Source organism: Glandiceps talaboti, chromosome 4, assembly GCF_964340395.1.
Source record: "Glandiceps talaboti chromosome 4, keGlaTala1.1, whole genome shotgun sequence".
Taxonomy (NCBI): domain Eukaryota; kingdom Metazoa; phylum Hemichordata; class Enteropneusta; family Spengelidae; genus Glandiceps; species Glandiceps talaboti.
The window spans coordinates 14,848,615-14,862,079 of NC_135552.1; the positions used below are offsets into that span (position 1 = coordinate 14,848,615).

A 13,465-nucleotide genomic window follows, 5' to 3' on the forward strand; every position below is an offset into this window, starting at 1 on the left:
AACGCAATATGAAAGATCAAGGCGTGTCAATATGTTTCACAGTCGGACCCCGGACATACCTCCTGAGCGATGTTCTATTTGCAGATGAGCATTTATATTGTTTATCGCCTACTTTTTTTGGCACAGATCCTGTCAAACTAGGCTGGTCCTTTTGTTGCCCGTCCTTCTGGATTCCGTTAGATCGTGAAATCAGTTCTTCCCAGGCCGCCCAGCTATAAAATATCTGAAAAGTTTTAATAGCGAATTTCTAAAATTCTATATCAACATGTCTGGTTCCTGCTGTTCGACACCCTTTAAAAAACGCGGTTATCCTAGATCCTGAATATAGATCTCAGTGATGCTGTCAATCACAAAGGCTTAAATATGTTACGTTCGATCTGGGGCTGCTTATAACGTTTCAGTGTCTAAGTTCTGTAGTTGTAGGTAGATCAGTAGTCTGAGCAGAACATAAACGATTCTCCACTCTAGCTATCTTTCTAGGGTACCAGGATCTAACGAGCTTGTCAAAGTTGGGAATTAGCCACACAGGTATAGTCACACAGACATACGCTCTTACACTCAGGCAGAGAGAGACATCACACACCAACAGTTGATGAGTTGTAATCAAAATCTAGTCTGTCTTTATTTCTCCATATAAGTTCTAGTTGTCACCTTGAAATTGTGGTGATGTCATTATTGTACATGTAATTTGCTATTATTAAATGATCTCTCATCTAGATTCATTGTGCTAGAAGACACGGTGAACTTTCCACACGCGTTGATCAAGCCATTGGAAAATTAACTATTTATTTGAATTCGATAATCAACAAGCTTTTGCTATCTTGTTTACAAGAACTAATCGATGTTGTTTGCTACTAGAGATAAATGCAATTACTACAGGATTAGTAGATAGATCAACATGTTACTTAAATCACGCTGTTGTTAGCTCCTGTTTGTAATTAAAAAGTACAAAGGTGAATTTTGCATTAATTTTTGGTAAAATATGCCAAAATTCTAAATGTAATATTTCTGAATCGTAACAGTATATTTCTACTATGCTTTAGAGACTCGGGAATCATATGATATTAAAGCCTATTTTTAAACGCCAGTGTTGTTTACTACTCCCAACGACAACGTACTATAACTAGAGGTAGCCATACGCTGCGCATCTACCGTTACGCATTATGTTTTGTGGCTCTTTCAAACAAGAGATTGACACTAAAATTCGAAAGTTTCGTTTGGATTTTTAAGTATCGTGCGTATTCCAAAGATATACAGTACCTTGATTCACCTATTTGCTCATCTTCCTGTCCCTTTTTGCACAGGTGACTTGGACGACCGTTGAGCTTTACCGTGGCTTTTATATAGCAACGAGGGGAGGAGAAGCAAATCGCAAGAGAGCAGAGGGGTTGGTCACGTCCATAAGCTCGTCAAGAAAGTGGTGCTCCTGGACATTTACGAAGTTTTCGTGAGAAAATTAGTTTCCTAGCATATTTCTGGTAGGGTACATTTTATAAATCGCCTGGAAGTAATGAGTGTTGGTGGGCTACCACATGGCTTGTTTTCACAACCATAGAAAGGTGATACCAGGTACATGTAACTACAAGCCATATTCAATATTATCGAAAACCCCAAGATCAAAACAAGTTTACCTTGAAAACATGGGAACACAATACTTGTCACCATGGGAACAATTTATGTAAAGAGGTAGTCAAAAACTCATAAAATTGTTACTTATTTGTCACGATGCACACACTCCTTTCAGTCTGGTACCCCCCCCCCCCCTCTAACGATAGGGTACAAGATGAATAAACGCGAAGGTTTACACGTTTTACAATGTAACTATTATTCTGGTGATAAAGATGGCACTATCAATGTTAAAAGTAATCATATATAGTGGTGTGGAGCTAATTCACTAAGTACGCAAGTCATAAAGTGTTAATGTGTTAGCCATTCTTCGATTGATCCCCTGTAACATTCCCATATCTAGCGTTTATGTTTGTGTCTAGCTTAGTTAGCAGAGCTAGAGCACAGTTTCCGCTGTATCAAACTCCATCTTTTAAAAAACATCTTGGTGTACTATTGTTGTACATGTCATTGATCGGATGATGCCTAACCGTATGTATTGGTTGTAATACATAGATGTCACTGGTTGTATCATTGGTCATGTGCAAATAATTTTTGGGTATTTTTTCGGAAAACGTAAACACTTTATTCTATTCTAAAAAATAACAGCAGTATTTGCGATCCGCGATTTATTATTTCATTAAAGATGGTGGTATTTTGACAATGAAAATATACACGACAGTCGGACTGGAGACGATCAAACATTCAACAGGTGCAGCCAACGAGTCATTTTTTTCTGAAATTATTACGTACAGAAAGTTAAAACACAGCTAATAAACACTTTTTACATAATTTTACGTTTGATTCAAGATTGGACGGGAAAGTGGAAGCTGTTCGTATCTGCCCTCCCACTGCGCTATTACACGACCTGTCCACCCAACAGATTTGCCTGCCCACTGCCCACTGCCCGCTCACCGCAATTTTCGCCAAGGTTTCCCCTCTCTCCGCTACCCTCTACAAGACATATGGCCTCTGTCCACTATTCGTTGAAGCCCTAATGTTAAATTTACTCAGGATGCTATTTGATATACTCACAACAAAACAGTTTCTCCAATATATACGTATTCGATGACACACGTGGTCAAAAATTAATTATTGTATTACACAATTAATTTACATCTCGTAAATATTGTAAAAAAAATGTAAAATTTGTTCACTAACTTCCTGAAAAAATATCGAAACCTGTCCGCTTTGCCTACTGCTGCCTTCCTTTTCTCTACAGCTGAAATATATCTTGCCCGCTGAAATACCGGGCCATATTTCCCCTCCCTCTGGCCAAGCTTCGAAATTGCTCGCCCATTGAAAAATCGTGTACGAACGGCTTGTTGCACGAACAGCTTCGTTGGCTGCACCTGATTCAAGTAGACGGACGGACAATCGAGCTTGATGTCCAGGGACTTCAACTCTCGTGCTTGTCGAAGTCTCGTTCCAGTTCTCGTGTACTTGCAAGGTTAAAGGTTATTTGTGCGGAAGTGAGACAGAAAATGGAGTTGTCAGCGGACGTCCAAGAAGGCCTCCAGCTTTGTGCAGATAATACTCGTATTTCTGACAAAGCATTCTCAGTGATTGTTGGAAGAGTGTGCGACAGTATTTTGAAGAAAACGACTGAGAGCTCAATACTTGGTAAGAGCGATTTCTCGATCATGTACACCGTGTTACTGTTAGTGTTACGGTCATAACAATGAATACAGAAATCGACTTTCATCAAATGACTCCGCTACTACATACTCTGCATGCAAACAGAACTTGGTACATGTCACATGATGACGTTTACTGTAGGTAACACTTTCGGAAGAGCTGACAAATGTGTCAGTCGTAGTGCTACTTCAAGACTAGTGAAATCAAGCTACCCCAGGCATTGATTTACGACATAATTGTTTTGCTCTGTTACATGTAAAGTCTAACCATAACTTCAGGCATACGTTTCTCTCGTCGAAAATCAAACAGTAGACACTGTTAATGTGCTGGGTATGTCGCGTCGGCACATCTTCATAAGCAAATTTAAGACATACTTCAGTTTGTAGTTAAATGTGATTCCACTATATATGAAAATATACCCATGTCTGTAAGTGTAAAGCCCTGATCCCTGGTGAAGAGGACATTCGTTGTTCCGCCCACCATGTGTGTGTGACACCCAGGCTATAGTGCATCGCTTTCTAGTCAATTGGACCCCTAACCAAATGTACCCTCGCCGTAACCAATGTAAGTTGTTCAGGGATATTCGACACAATCCGGAAACATTATTATTAAGAAATAGATAGTACAAATACGAGTGTAGTCTGTTTGCAGTTTGGGTGTGGGTAAGGTATCCACCGTAACATTAACAAGAGTAAAGTGTAGAACGGGAGCAGTCTTGCGCTGGAGTCTTGCGAACCATGCATCCATGTGTGTTAAACGAACTACAGATTCATGGTGTGCATTAAATGAGACCAAACTTTTATCAAAGAAGCAATGAAATTCACCAGTTGCAATTGATAAATTTCCTTGCCTCGGGCATAGTCCCTACACTTGGCGAGGATTCATTTGGTTAGGGGTCCAATTGACGAGGGTCCAATTGACCTGTTTCCTAGTGCATCTACTACTACTAGTAGGTCCTAAGAAGTGTCAACAAGACATCAATGAACACAATTCGTCCCCAGTCATTTCGGCATCACTTTCTCGGTACTCTGGACATTTCAGCACCAGTACCCTGGATGTTTCTGTTAGGGTTAGGGTTAGGATTAGGTAAGGGTTACCTGATAATGAATTTAAACTAAAATAAGGGGAAACGAAACAAGGTATAAGGTGGTAAGGACAATGTTAGTGTTGTGCTTTCTGTATAGTTTGGAGAACACTGTACTTGAATCAGATTTGTACTACTTTTCACAGTAACATTTGCCAGACTGAATGGGTATGGGTTGCTATCCGTTAATTGACATGAAACAATTGCTATTTTTCTGACAGATTATAATTCTAACAAAAACACAACTTTGCACTTTGCACTCTCCACTCTCCTTTTTTTAGCACAAATGAACTGAGGTTCAGTAGCGCTAATGGCATGGTCAAATGTCTGTGTGTATGTGTGTGTATGTGTAAGTGACTCAAAAGTCAAAAACTGCTTTGAGATTTGGTGGAGACATTACTTTGGGTGTCTAGATGAAAAATTGTTCAAATGAAAGTGATCTTATAAGTGTTTTTTTAAGTCACATCCAAAAGAGTAATTTTCTATCAAAACAGTCCTCCTTTTACAGTGGAAATCTATGAGGCATGGTTATAGAATGTTACATAATCACTTGACTAAAGTTCATGGGATGTTCCATTATATCCTGTAGGGATGTTTTCATGTTTGAAGCATGTTTCTCTCACTGCATGTGTATGTCAGACATTAAATTTCAGTTGTGCACATTTCCATTGACAGTATTTTTTAAAGTCTTTCTCCAAAAGCTTGTATTTCATTTGACTTGTCTTTTTTTGTCGCCAGATGATGAAAGTTTAGCAAGTGTGGATAGAGCTGTACTCAAACATTCCTATGCATCACTGCTAGCTTTGATGTTAGAAGCTGGTAAACATGACGTCGATGCCTCGTCCATCAGGTAAATCATTTCCCATCATTTTATCTTTCTTTTTTTTCATTTACAAACTGCATATCCACATCTGACAAGTCTTACTGCCCATTTCATGTTAGTGTGTTCACTGGCTCTGTTTGATACAACCGTGCAGAAACTGATAAGAAACTACGCATGCTACACTTCAAGATAGCAAGAGTGAATAAATGCAGTTTATTGTTACATTTTGTCTAAATAAAATGAACTAAAGTGCCACCATAGATGCAGACATCGAAACATTGCCTGCCACCCATGTGTCTGTGTCTTGTTTATATAGACAAAAATGAAATGAGAAATTGTGATCAGGCTATCCTAAAGTGTAGAATGTGCAGTTTCTTATTGGTTTCTGTATATCAAACAAGAGTCGGTGGATATTAATATGAAATGGGCTGTACATTTGTATCTGCAGTAGTAAAAGAAAGAAATAACATTTATAAACTAAGGTTCTCATGCCAACATTTTGAAAATCCAAGAGACAAACACTTCATCATTTTCATGACTGTTGTTTGAACAAGGAGGTTTACACCTGGTTAAAATGAGAAAAAAAAACCCACGCTATTCAACAAGAATTTTAAATGTCTTCAATACCTGTTCTTAACTCACCTTTGAAGCTACTGGTAATGTAAATGTAGATATTTTTCTGGGGAGCAGTATTTTGGCTATTTGACTGTGACAAAAAGTTGGGGGGGGGGTATGTTTATAATTTGATTTAGATTTATTAAGGATGCATAGCACCCAACATACTAGTCTGGTGTCACATAGGGGTCATGAACTTTGACCTACGATACATAATTTGTTCAGTTACACTTTGTTACTCTACCACTCAGATGAAACCTTATCAAAGGTGACACCTAGCATACTATTCTGGTGTCACACAGGGGTCATGAAAGTTGAATCATTGCCTGCATGTATTGATAATGTTTGTAGTTAGATTTTGTTGTAACCTATCACTCAGTAACTAGAAGTACATGACTACACATGTACAGTGTAGTCCCTAGCAACTCACAATACAGGATATTACTTGGAATGAAGTCTTTAACATCTTTGAAACTGGCAGAATAATATGTCCATAAATTGATAATAGTTGATATCAAAAATGAAATGAAATAAAATACAATATTTCAAGGTCCATAGTACATGGATTTGAAAGTCGCATTCATTTCAAATTTACCGTTCCAAAGTAGCTTTATTGGTTCTTGAAACCATGAACAATAGATTTTCCAATAATTTTCACAGCTTAGATATTTCCTTGTACAGATCTAGTAAGTAGTTTATAGGGCAACTGAAGCCCATAAAGATATACATGTACCAGTAATATAGGGTTGTACATGTACTATCCACAACTAGGTCTGTTGGTGAAATTGCTGTAAAACCATTGATAGTAAGGAAAATGGCAAGAGTGAACATCATACCAATGAAACCCTCAGACAATTGATGGTGCTGTAAAAGATTCTGTGGTTTACGATGATGGGTTGTACTACAATGTCAATGGAGCTATTTTTATTTATTGCTATTATGTATAAAATACTCTAGGAAAGTCCTCAAAAAACAATGTATTCCCATTGCACAAGACAACACATTATTAATTGTACGAAGAGATATGATAGTACACAATTAAGAAGATTACCATGAAAATAGTTACTATGGCAATGCATATATAAAAGTAGGTATATCAAAGTTGCCCTTAACAAAGCCTGTAAGTATTTATCACCTGACTTTGTTCTTGGCATTCATATGTAAATGAGTCATTGTTCTTGCTGTTCATATGTAAATGCATCATTGTAATTTTATATGAAGCGATATATTTTTCCTCGCTCTTTTTTCTTGCAGTCCACTTTTAGAAGACCTCAAGTTTGTACCAGACAGAATTGACAGTTTCAACAACATATTTCTTAGTAAAAAATCTGAAATTCAAGCATTATTAAGCAGTATAGGGCATACACCACCACATATTGTTGATGTGGATTGGAGACTAGATTTCTATCTCAAGGTATGGTTATGAATTTGTGAATCCCACACCTGCAATGTATCACAAACCTCCCCTTCCCCCTCCCCTTCACCACCAACCCCCTCCCAACCACCAGCATGATTCCCCTGCAGTTGAAACAGAAAGAGAAGTAGATTAAAACACATAACTCTTGTCTCTGTTGTTATCTGGGTATATTCTATTAGTTTTAGGGTGTGTGTTTGCACTTCTTTTTCATGTGTGCAATTCTTTTGGTCTTTCTGTGTGTATGTTACCGTGTATTTGAACATTTCATGGTATTTCGTTCTAAGTTTTTGTAGAGCAGTGTGCTCACAATTATTGTGCCTCCACTTTTGTAACAGAATTTTGATTCAAAACGTTGATAATTTCACTCACTGTTAGGGACTGCTTTATGTAAAACTAACATGTAATTATTAATTAATTTCACATTTTATAATGAATACATACATTTGCAACACAGGATTTTCATAAAAGTGACTGACATTTGTATTTTTTTTTTCTCTCTCTCTCTCTCTTCAGAACAATTTTGTTGACAAAATTAATGAGCCAGTTTACATGATAACTTTGAAAACAGAACAGGGTGGATCAGACAAAACAAAGGATGTGCAATTTGCTTGCTCTATGGAACAACTTCAGGTATGCACCCTAACATGTAGTCACCCCTTGTACTAGATCATGGGCATTGTTCCAGTGTGGAAATGACATTTGTCACATCCCCAGTGTGTCACTGGAACTAGGACTTAAAGGGGAAGGATTCCTTGCGATTTTGATCGATAAAATCTTGGGTGCTAAGTGAGATAAAATGTGTTGGCTTCAATCACTTTCTGTTTGTCGGTACAGTCAGTGCAGTGTTGGCATCGATCTGAACTTAGGCAGAAGTGACACGTGACACTTGCTGGGAACTAACCCTTATAAAGATATTATAATTACCATAACAATAGAAACATTTGACAATATGTTTAACAGAAGTTGTCTTGCAAGTCTCGTACATCACTTCCTCCTAAGTTCAGAGTGATGCCTACTCTGTAACCCCCACCCCCACCCCCACCCACCCCCGTACTGATACATGAAAGTGAATGAAACCAACACATTTCATCTTATTTAATATCCAAGAGATCATTAAACAAAGTGAATTCACAAGATATCCATCCCCTGTAAAGGGGTGATGTCAGAATATAATACACCCTGATAAGTTACTTGGACCAGGCCTCAGAGAAATGGTGTTAGAATTTGAAACACTTCTTATCGTTATAGTTGTTCAGAGATCAACACAGTAAGGTATATGTAGATACACAGACACTTACCTGTCTGTGGTAGATACCATGAATAAACCATGTGATTATAGATGTTCAATGGCAAAATAGTTGTTTAGATGGATATGTTGTAGTCATTTGAAATTAAATTGAAAATGAAAACTTCTTTTTGATCATTATTAATGAACTGATATATCACTAGGAACCTTGTATATCCTAGCACTGGGATGTGCACATGTTAGTGCTAGGATGTGGCCACATCATAGTGCTGGGAAGAAAAGCACAGCTATATACCAGCTGTGTGCCTCACAGCCCCGTTACAGGGTATATTTTAAATTTTCACAGTCCTGGTACATGGTTGTGAAAAATAAGCCTGTTGCATGGATGTGGAATACCACCTCTGTGCCACGACTGTTTTGCACATCCCAGTACCATAGCTGTGTACTGCATATGTAGCACACAGTTAATTATGCACATACATGTTACAGCTATGGTGGAATAATACCATGTAGCAACCCCCTTTGTTTATATCTGACTAGCATAGCTCACACAGCTGGTACATGGCTGTGAGAAATACCGCTGTTAAAGCAATGTTGACATCACTTGTGCATGGCTTTGGGACATACCTATATTACAGCTATGCTCACATCGTGGTGGGAAAAAGCTTGTGTACACGGATGTTATAGAAACCTATGCTACATTGCTGTTTTCAACATCGATGTTACATTGATGTTGGCATACCAGTTACACATCTGTCAAATATAGGTATGTTCTAGTGTGCTGGCCAGAGCTGTTACAGGAATATTGTACACAGAGCTGGTACAGCCCCCCCTGTGGCTTCACTGAGCTGGTACAGCTATGTGCACAACCCTGTCCTAGGTATGTGAATGTTACAGGTGTGTGCTAGTTTCCTAGTGTATTTATGTCAAATGAATGTATTAAGTTTTTCTCATTTTGTTTGCAGGATCTTGTTGGAAAACTAAAGGATGCAAACAAAAGCCTTGAAAAGGCCAGTCAAATGTAGAAATTATGTATATGTACTTTCAATGGACTCTACACACAATTCTTCCCTCTTTTTACATACAATATCAGCAACCTGTCAAAGGGTGATGTCACACCCTTAGCATGTATTCCCCCCCATCTCCAGTGCCAGACAACAGGCCCTGTTTACATTGTGATCTGTGATTTTGCTTCGTTGTCTCACTAACCGCTTGTAATGCTAGTAATGGCAACTGATTAATTTAGCTACAAACTCAATGACAGTTATTACCATGCCTGTTTGTAGATATTTGCATATTATTTGCCATATGTAAATTATGTTGCTTTTGTGTTCATCTCAAGGAGGGCAAATAAGTTTGAATGTGCTTGAATTTCACTGAAAGTCAAGGTTCTTAAAATCTCACAAAACTTTACCGTATGAAATCTTGCTCCTGGTCCTTTTGAAATGATAAAAAGAAATTTGGGGTTTCACAGTCTCATTTTCAAGGAAAACCACAATCTGTTATTTTCCCATATCAGAGTTAACCAAAGACCCTAGGGTCTATAAGTTAACACAGTATTTAGCAGCCATATTGGATTCTAAAATGGCTAAATTCTATAATATTGTGACCCTCTATTATTTAAACAATTTATTCAGTCACCCCTCATTTTTTTGAATGAAGTAACAGCTAAAGTTTAAAAGACTTTATTTCTGAGGCACGTAAGATGTTACCATCAACTTAAAAAGTTTATCGAACCAAGCGTTGTATTCTATGCCGAGCCAAATTATTACATTAACGTTGCTACTGTCAACAGGTGTTGTGTTTAAGTTTCAGAGTTTTATTGAAATAAATGTAATACAACCTTTAGCTCACACATTGTTGAGTCTCCATGCTTGCTTGGCTGTGGTTCAAAACAGCAAGAATATGTACCCGTAGCTCTTCAATATATTGTGTCACTTTTCACTGAAGTTCACAGAGTTACAGTTAAAATCTAAAAGATAATGAGCTGCAAAGAATACAGACTCCTTGCAGTAAACCTTATAGGTCAATTTTGAGATAGGGGCATCGAGATCAACAGTTCACTTTATGATAAAAGCTAGCCTTTTACGTTGGGATGAGAGGTTTGCTTTTTGAGCCATTTTAGTTCTCATCCTACAAACATGATATTACTTTTAATGGCTCTGTGTGTTTGTACCCCTAAATGCAAATATTTCTTTAAAAAATGTCAAATTGAGAAATGGAAGAATTTTCGCTGTAGTAAATGCATAGCACTAAAATAAATTACAAAAGAACGATTTTTTTCTTAACCACACACTGGCTTTGTATTCATAGCACTACATACTACTACATACTGGCTTTGTATTCATAGCACTACATACTACCACATACTGATTTGAAATTGATTGTGCTGTCGTAAACGTTTTCATTTTTGGACAATTTCGTTAAAAGGGGTGGGGGGGGGGGTCTGAGGCTTAACGAAAACTTTAAAGAATTGTTTTTTTTAATCCTATATTGAACTATTGATCTCGCCCCTAAACAGTTGAATAGGTGAGTCTACCCCTTGAGGCAAATCACAGTGAACATTACGAAACGGGCAGTACAAAACATTTCAAACTACGTTTAACACCCCCCCCCCCCCCCATGGAGTAGTCATCTTAATATTGATAACATGTAAATATGAACATCTGCTGTCTACACCAATGAGAGGGGATGGGATGATAAAGCCTTGATAAAGGTGTAGATACAACACTAAAATCGACCATGCCGTGTAATGACTAAATATCAGCTTCTGGGGGAAAAATACTGATAGTACACTCCATAGAGTCTACGTACTGTGAACTAAGAAAAGGTCTTATGGCACTATATCATCTTGTCTGTACAACGTCTCTTTTTTGGCAGTCCACTGTTATCAACTTCCTAACCTTTTTATAATTGTAAAGATCATATTGTGTGACACATATATGTAGGTTTTATTTGCGTTTCTCGGCCATCGGCCCAAATGCAAAGGTGGATACATCAGAAAAAAAGTGGTATTAAGAAAAACAGATGAAAAAAATATATACAATGTGAAAGACTCTGAAAATACAATCGTTCTGAGAGAAAATCACTGATGATCGATATGTACAATCAAGTGGTACTGGAAGCAATCACGTCAAACATACCTTATCTCTAAGCCTGATTGCTTTATGTACAAAATTGCAGAGTTTAAGCAAAATATTTGAATCGGTTGATCTCATAAACTTAGTAAACTTAAAGTAATTTGGTTCTAAAAACATATCACATGGCAAGTATTGGATTCTTAAATTATTATAAAGTGGGCATATTACGAGAAAGTGATATTCGTCCTCTACCATAGTTGTGTTACAGATTTTGCAAAACCTTTCTGTTGGAGGGATGTTGCGTCTCCTCCCGTTTTCTATTTCGAGAGGAAGTACTGATAATCGTAAACATGCAAGTGCCCGGATAGCTTGTCGGTTACAGTTAAGATAAAGGTATTTTTCAGGTTCCAGTAGATTCTTGAAGTGAATATATGTGCGAAGTTTGGGATTCGATTCCAAGTTTTTCTTCCATTGTTGTTTAAGTACGTCTTTAACTCTGAGTTCAAAAGTGGAAAGAAAAAGTTGTTTGTTACCAACTTCCTGGGCAATCCAGGCAAAACCAAAACCAATCGAATATAAAACTTTCTTAGCCGAGGTGGCCCATGTATTTCTGCCCATGTTGTCTAGATTACAAAGCATTAAATATGCTTGCCTTGGAATTCTGTGTGCGGGCATCTCATCTCAAGTAGATTCAACCAGAATTTAATACAGCGCTTTAAAATGGTATAATAGATTAATTGGCAGACGACCACATTCGCCGACTACAGCCGCGTTCGCAGCAGTGGTTGGGACCCCCAACTCTCTGAATTTTCTCCAAAGCATCGTAATATTGGTATCCCCAGCAACATGTAAATATGAACATCTGCTGTCTACACCAATGAGAGGGAAGGGGATGATAAAGTCTTGATAAAGGTGTAGATACAACACTAAAATCGACCTTGGCGTGTAATGACTAAATATCGGTTTCTGGGGGAAAAATACTGATAGTACATCCATATCTAAGTACTGTGAACTAAGAAAAGGTCTTATGGCGCTATATTATCTTGTCTGTACAACGTCTCTTTTTTGGCAGTCCACTGTTATCAACTTCCTAAGTCGTCCCCATTGTTTAAACTGACTAATTTGTCCTTGCTTTGGACTCTCAGTCAGTCACATAGTTCAATCAAACACACTTGTTATTTCGCTAGTCGTGTCCCATCTAGCATCGGAAGAAGACAGGTTCTTTAGTGTGAGCCGTGACTTATGATATGCTTGATATAAAATGTTGGCCTTCATTATAAAGTTTTATATAGTATATCATGGGCTTAATTTTGTCTGTCACCTGATATAGTCCATCTACAACTTGTATTTCGAATAAAAAATATTGATTGAAAACAGGAAAACTTCTCGAAAAAAAAGCCTACTGTAGTGTGACACTACTTGAAATCATTTTTGTACTTTAATATAAGTGATTGCTAACATTCAGTAACATTCACTGATTCCGAAATTCAAAACATGATCATGCATGTGTTTCCAAAATACTGAAGTATCTACTTCTTCCATGTTTGTGCATGGCTGAGTATTTTCACTACTTTGAACTCTCGTATTAAAATTATGAACACATCATGTACACATCATCCTGTCCTTGTTAGACATATTTTATTTTTTAAATTCGACCATAAATGACAGCAGTACAAATTAGTACAGAAAGACTTAATGAATAACTTACTTGACTAGAACAAACAGAAAACTGTTCGCTGTTGTAGACACCCAACCTAAATCTACTGTATCAATAACGCATAACAGTATGGTTTAGAGCCTCACACAATATGCCACAACGTGGAGCTATTGTGACTTGCTATTTTGTGGGTGTAGATATTCTAAATATACTGCACGGACTTCTGTTAGTGTCTTTGTTCACCAATCTGGGTCACCTAGTTATAGAAGCAGACGACAGTGGCAAAATAGATTACCACGT

The 13,465-nt window shown here is 37.6% G+C and overlaps 1 protein-coding gene across 1 annotated transcript; it reads left to right on the forward strand.

Annotated features, from left to right (window-relative positions):
* Positions 1-3,081: 3,081 nt before the first annotated feature.
* Positions 3,082-10,238, forward strand: LOC144434513 (COMM domain-containing protein 3-like). Its single transcript, XM_078122973.1, has 5 exons — positions 3,082-3,228; positions 5,066-5,177; positions 7,020-7,179; positions 7,696-7,812; positions 9,394-10,238. The coding sequence occupies exons 1-5, from the start codon at positions 3,090-3,092 to the stop codon at positions 9,451-9,453; spliced, it is 588 nt and encodes a 195-aa protein (XP_077979099.1). The 5' UTR covers positions 3,082-3,089; the 3' UTR covers positions 9,454-10,238.
* Positions 10,239-13,465: the final 3,227 nt, after the last annotated feature.

Coding starts and splice junctions, on each gene's coding strand:
- LOC144434513 (XM_078122973.1), top strand. CDS start 3,090: ATGGAGTTGTCAGCGGACGTCCAAGAAGGCCTCCAGCTTTGTGCAGAT. Junction 5,178..7,019: donor GTCGATGCCTCGTCCATCAG/GTAAATCATTTC, acceptor TTTTTCTTGCAG/TCCACTTTTAGAAGACCTCA. Junction 7,180..7,695: donor GACTAGATTTCTATCTCAAG/GTATGGTTATGA, acceptor CTCTCTCTTCAG/AACAATTTTGTTGACAAAAT.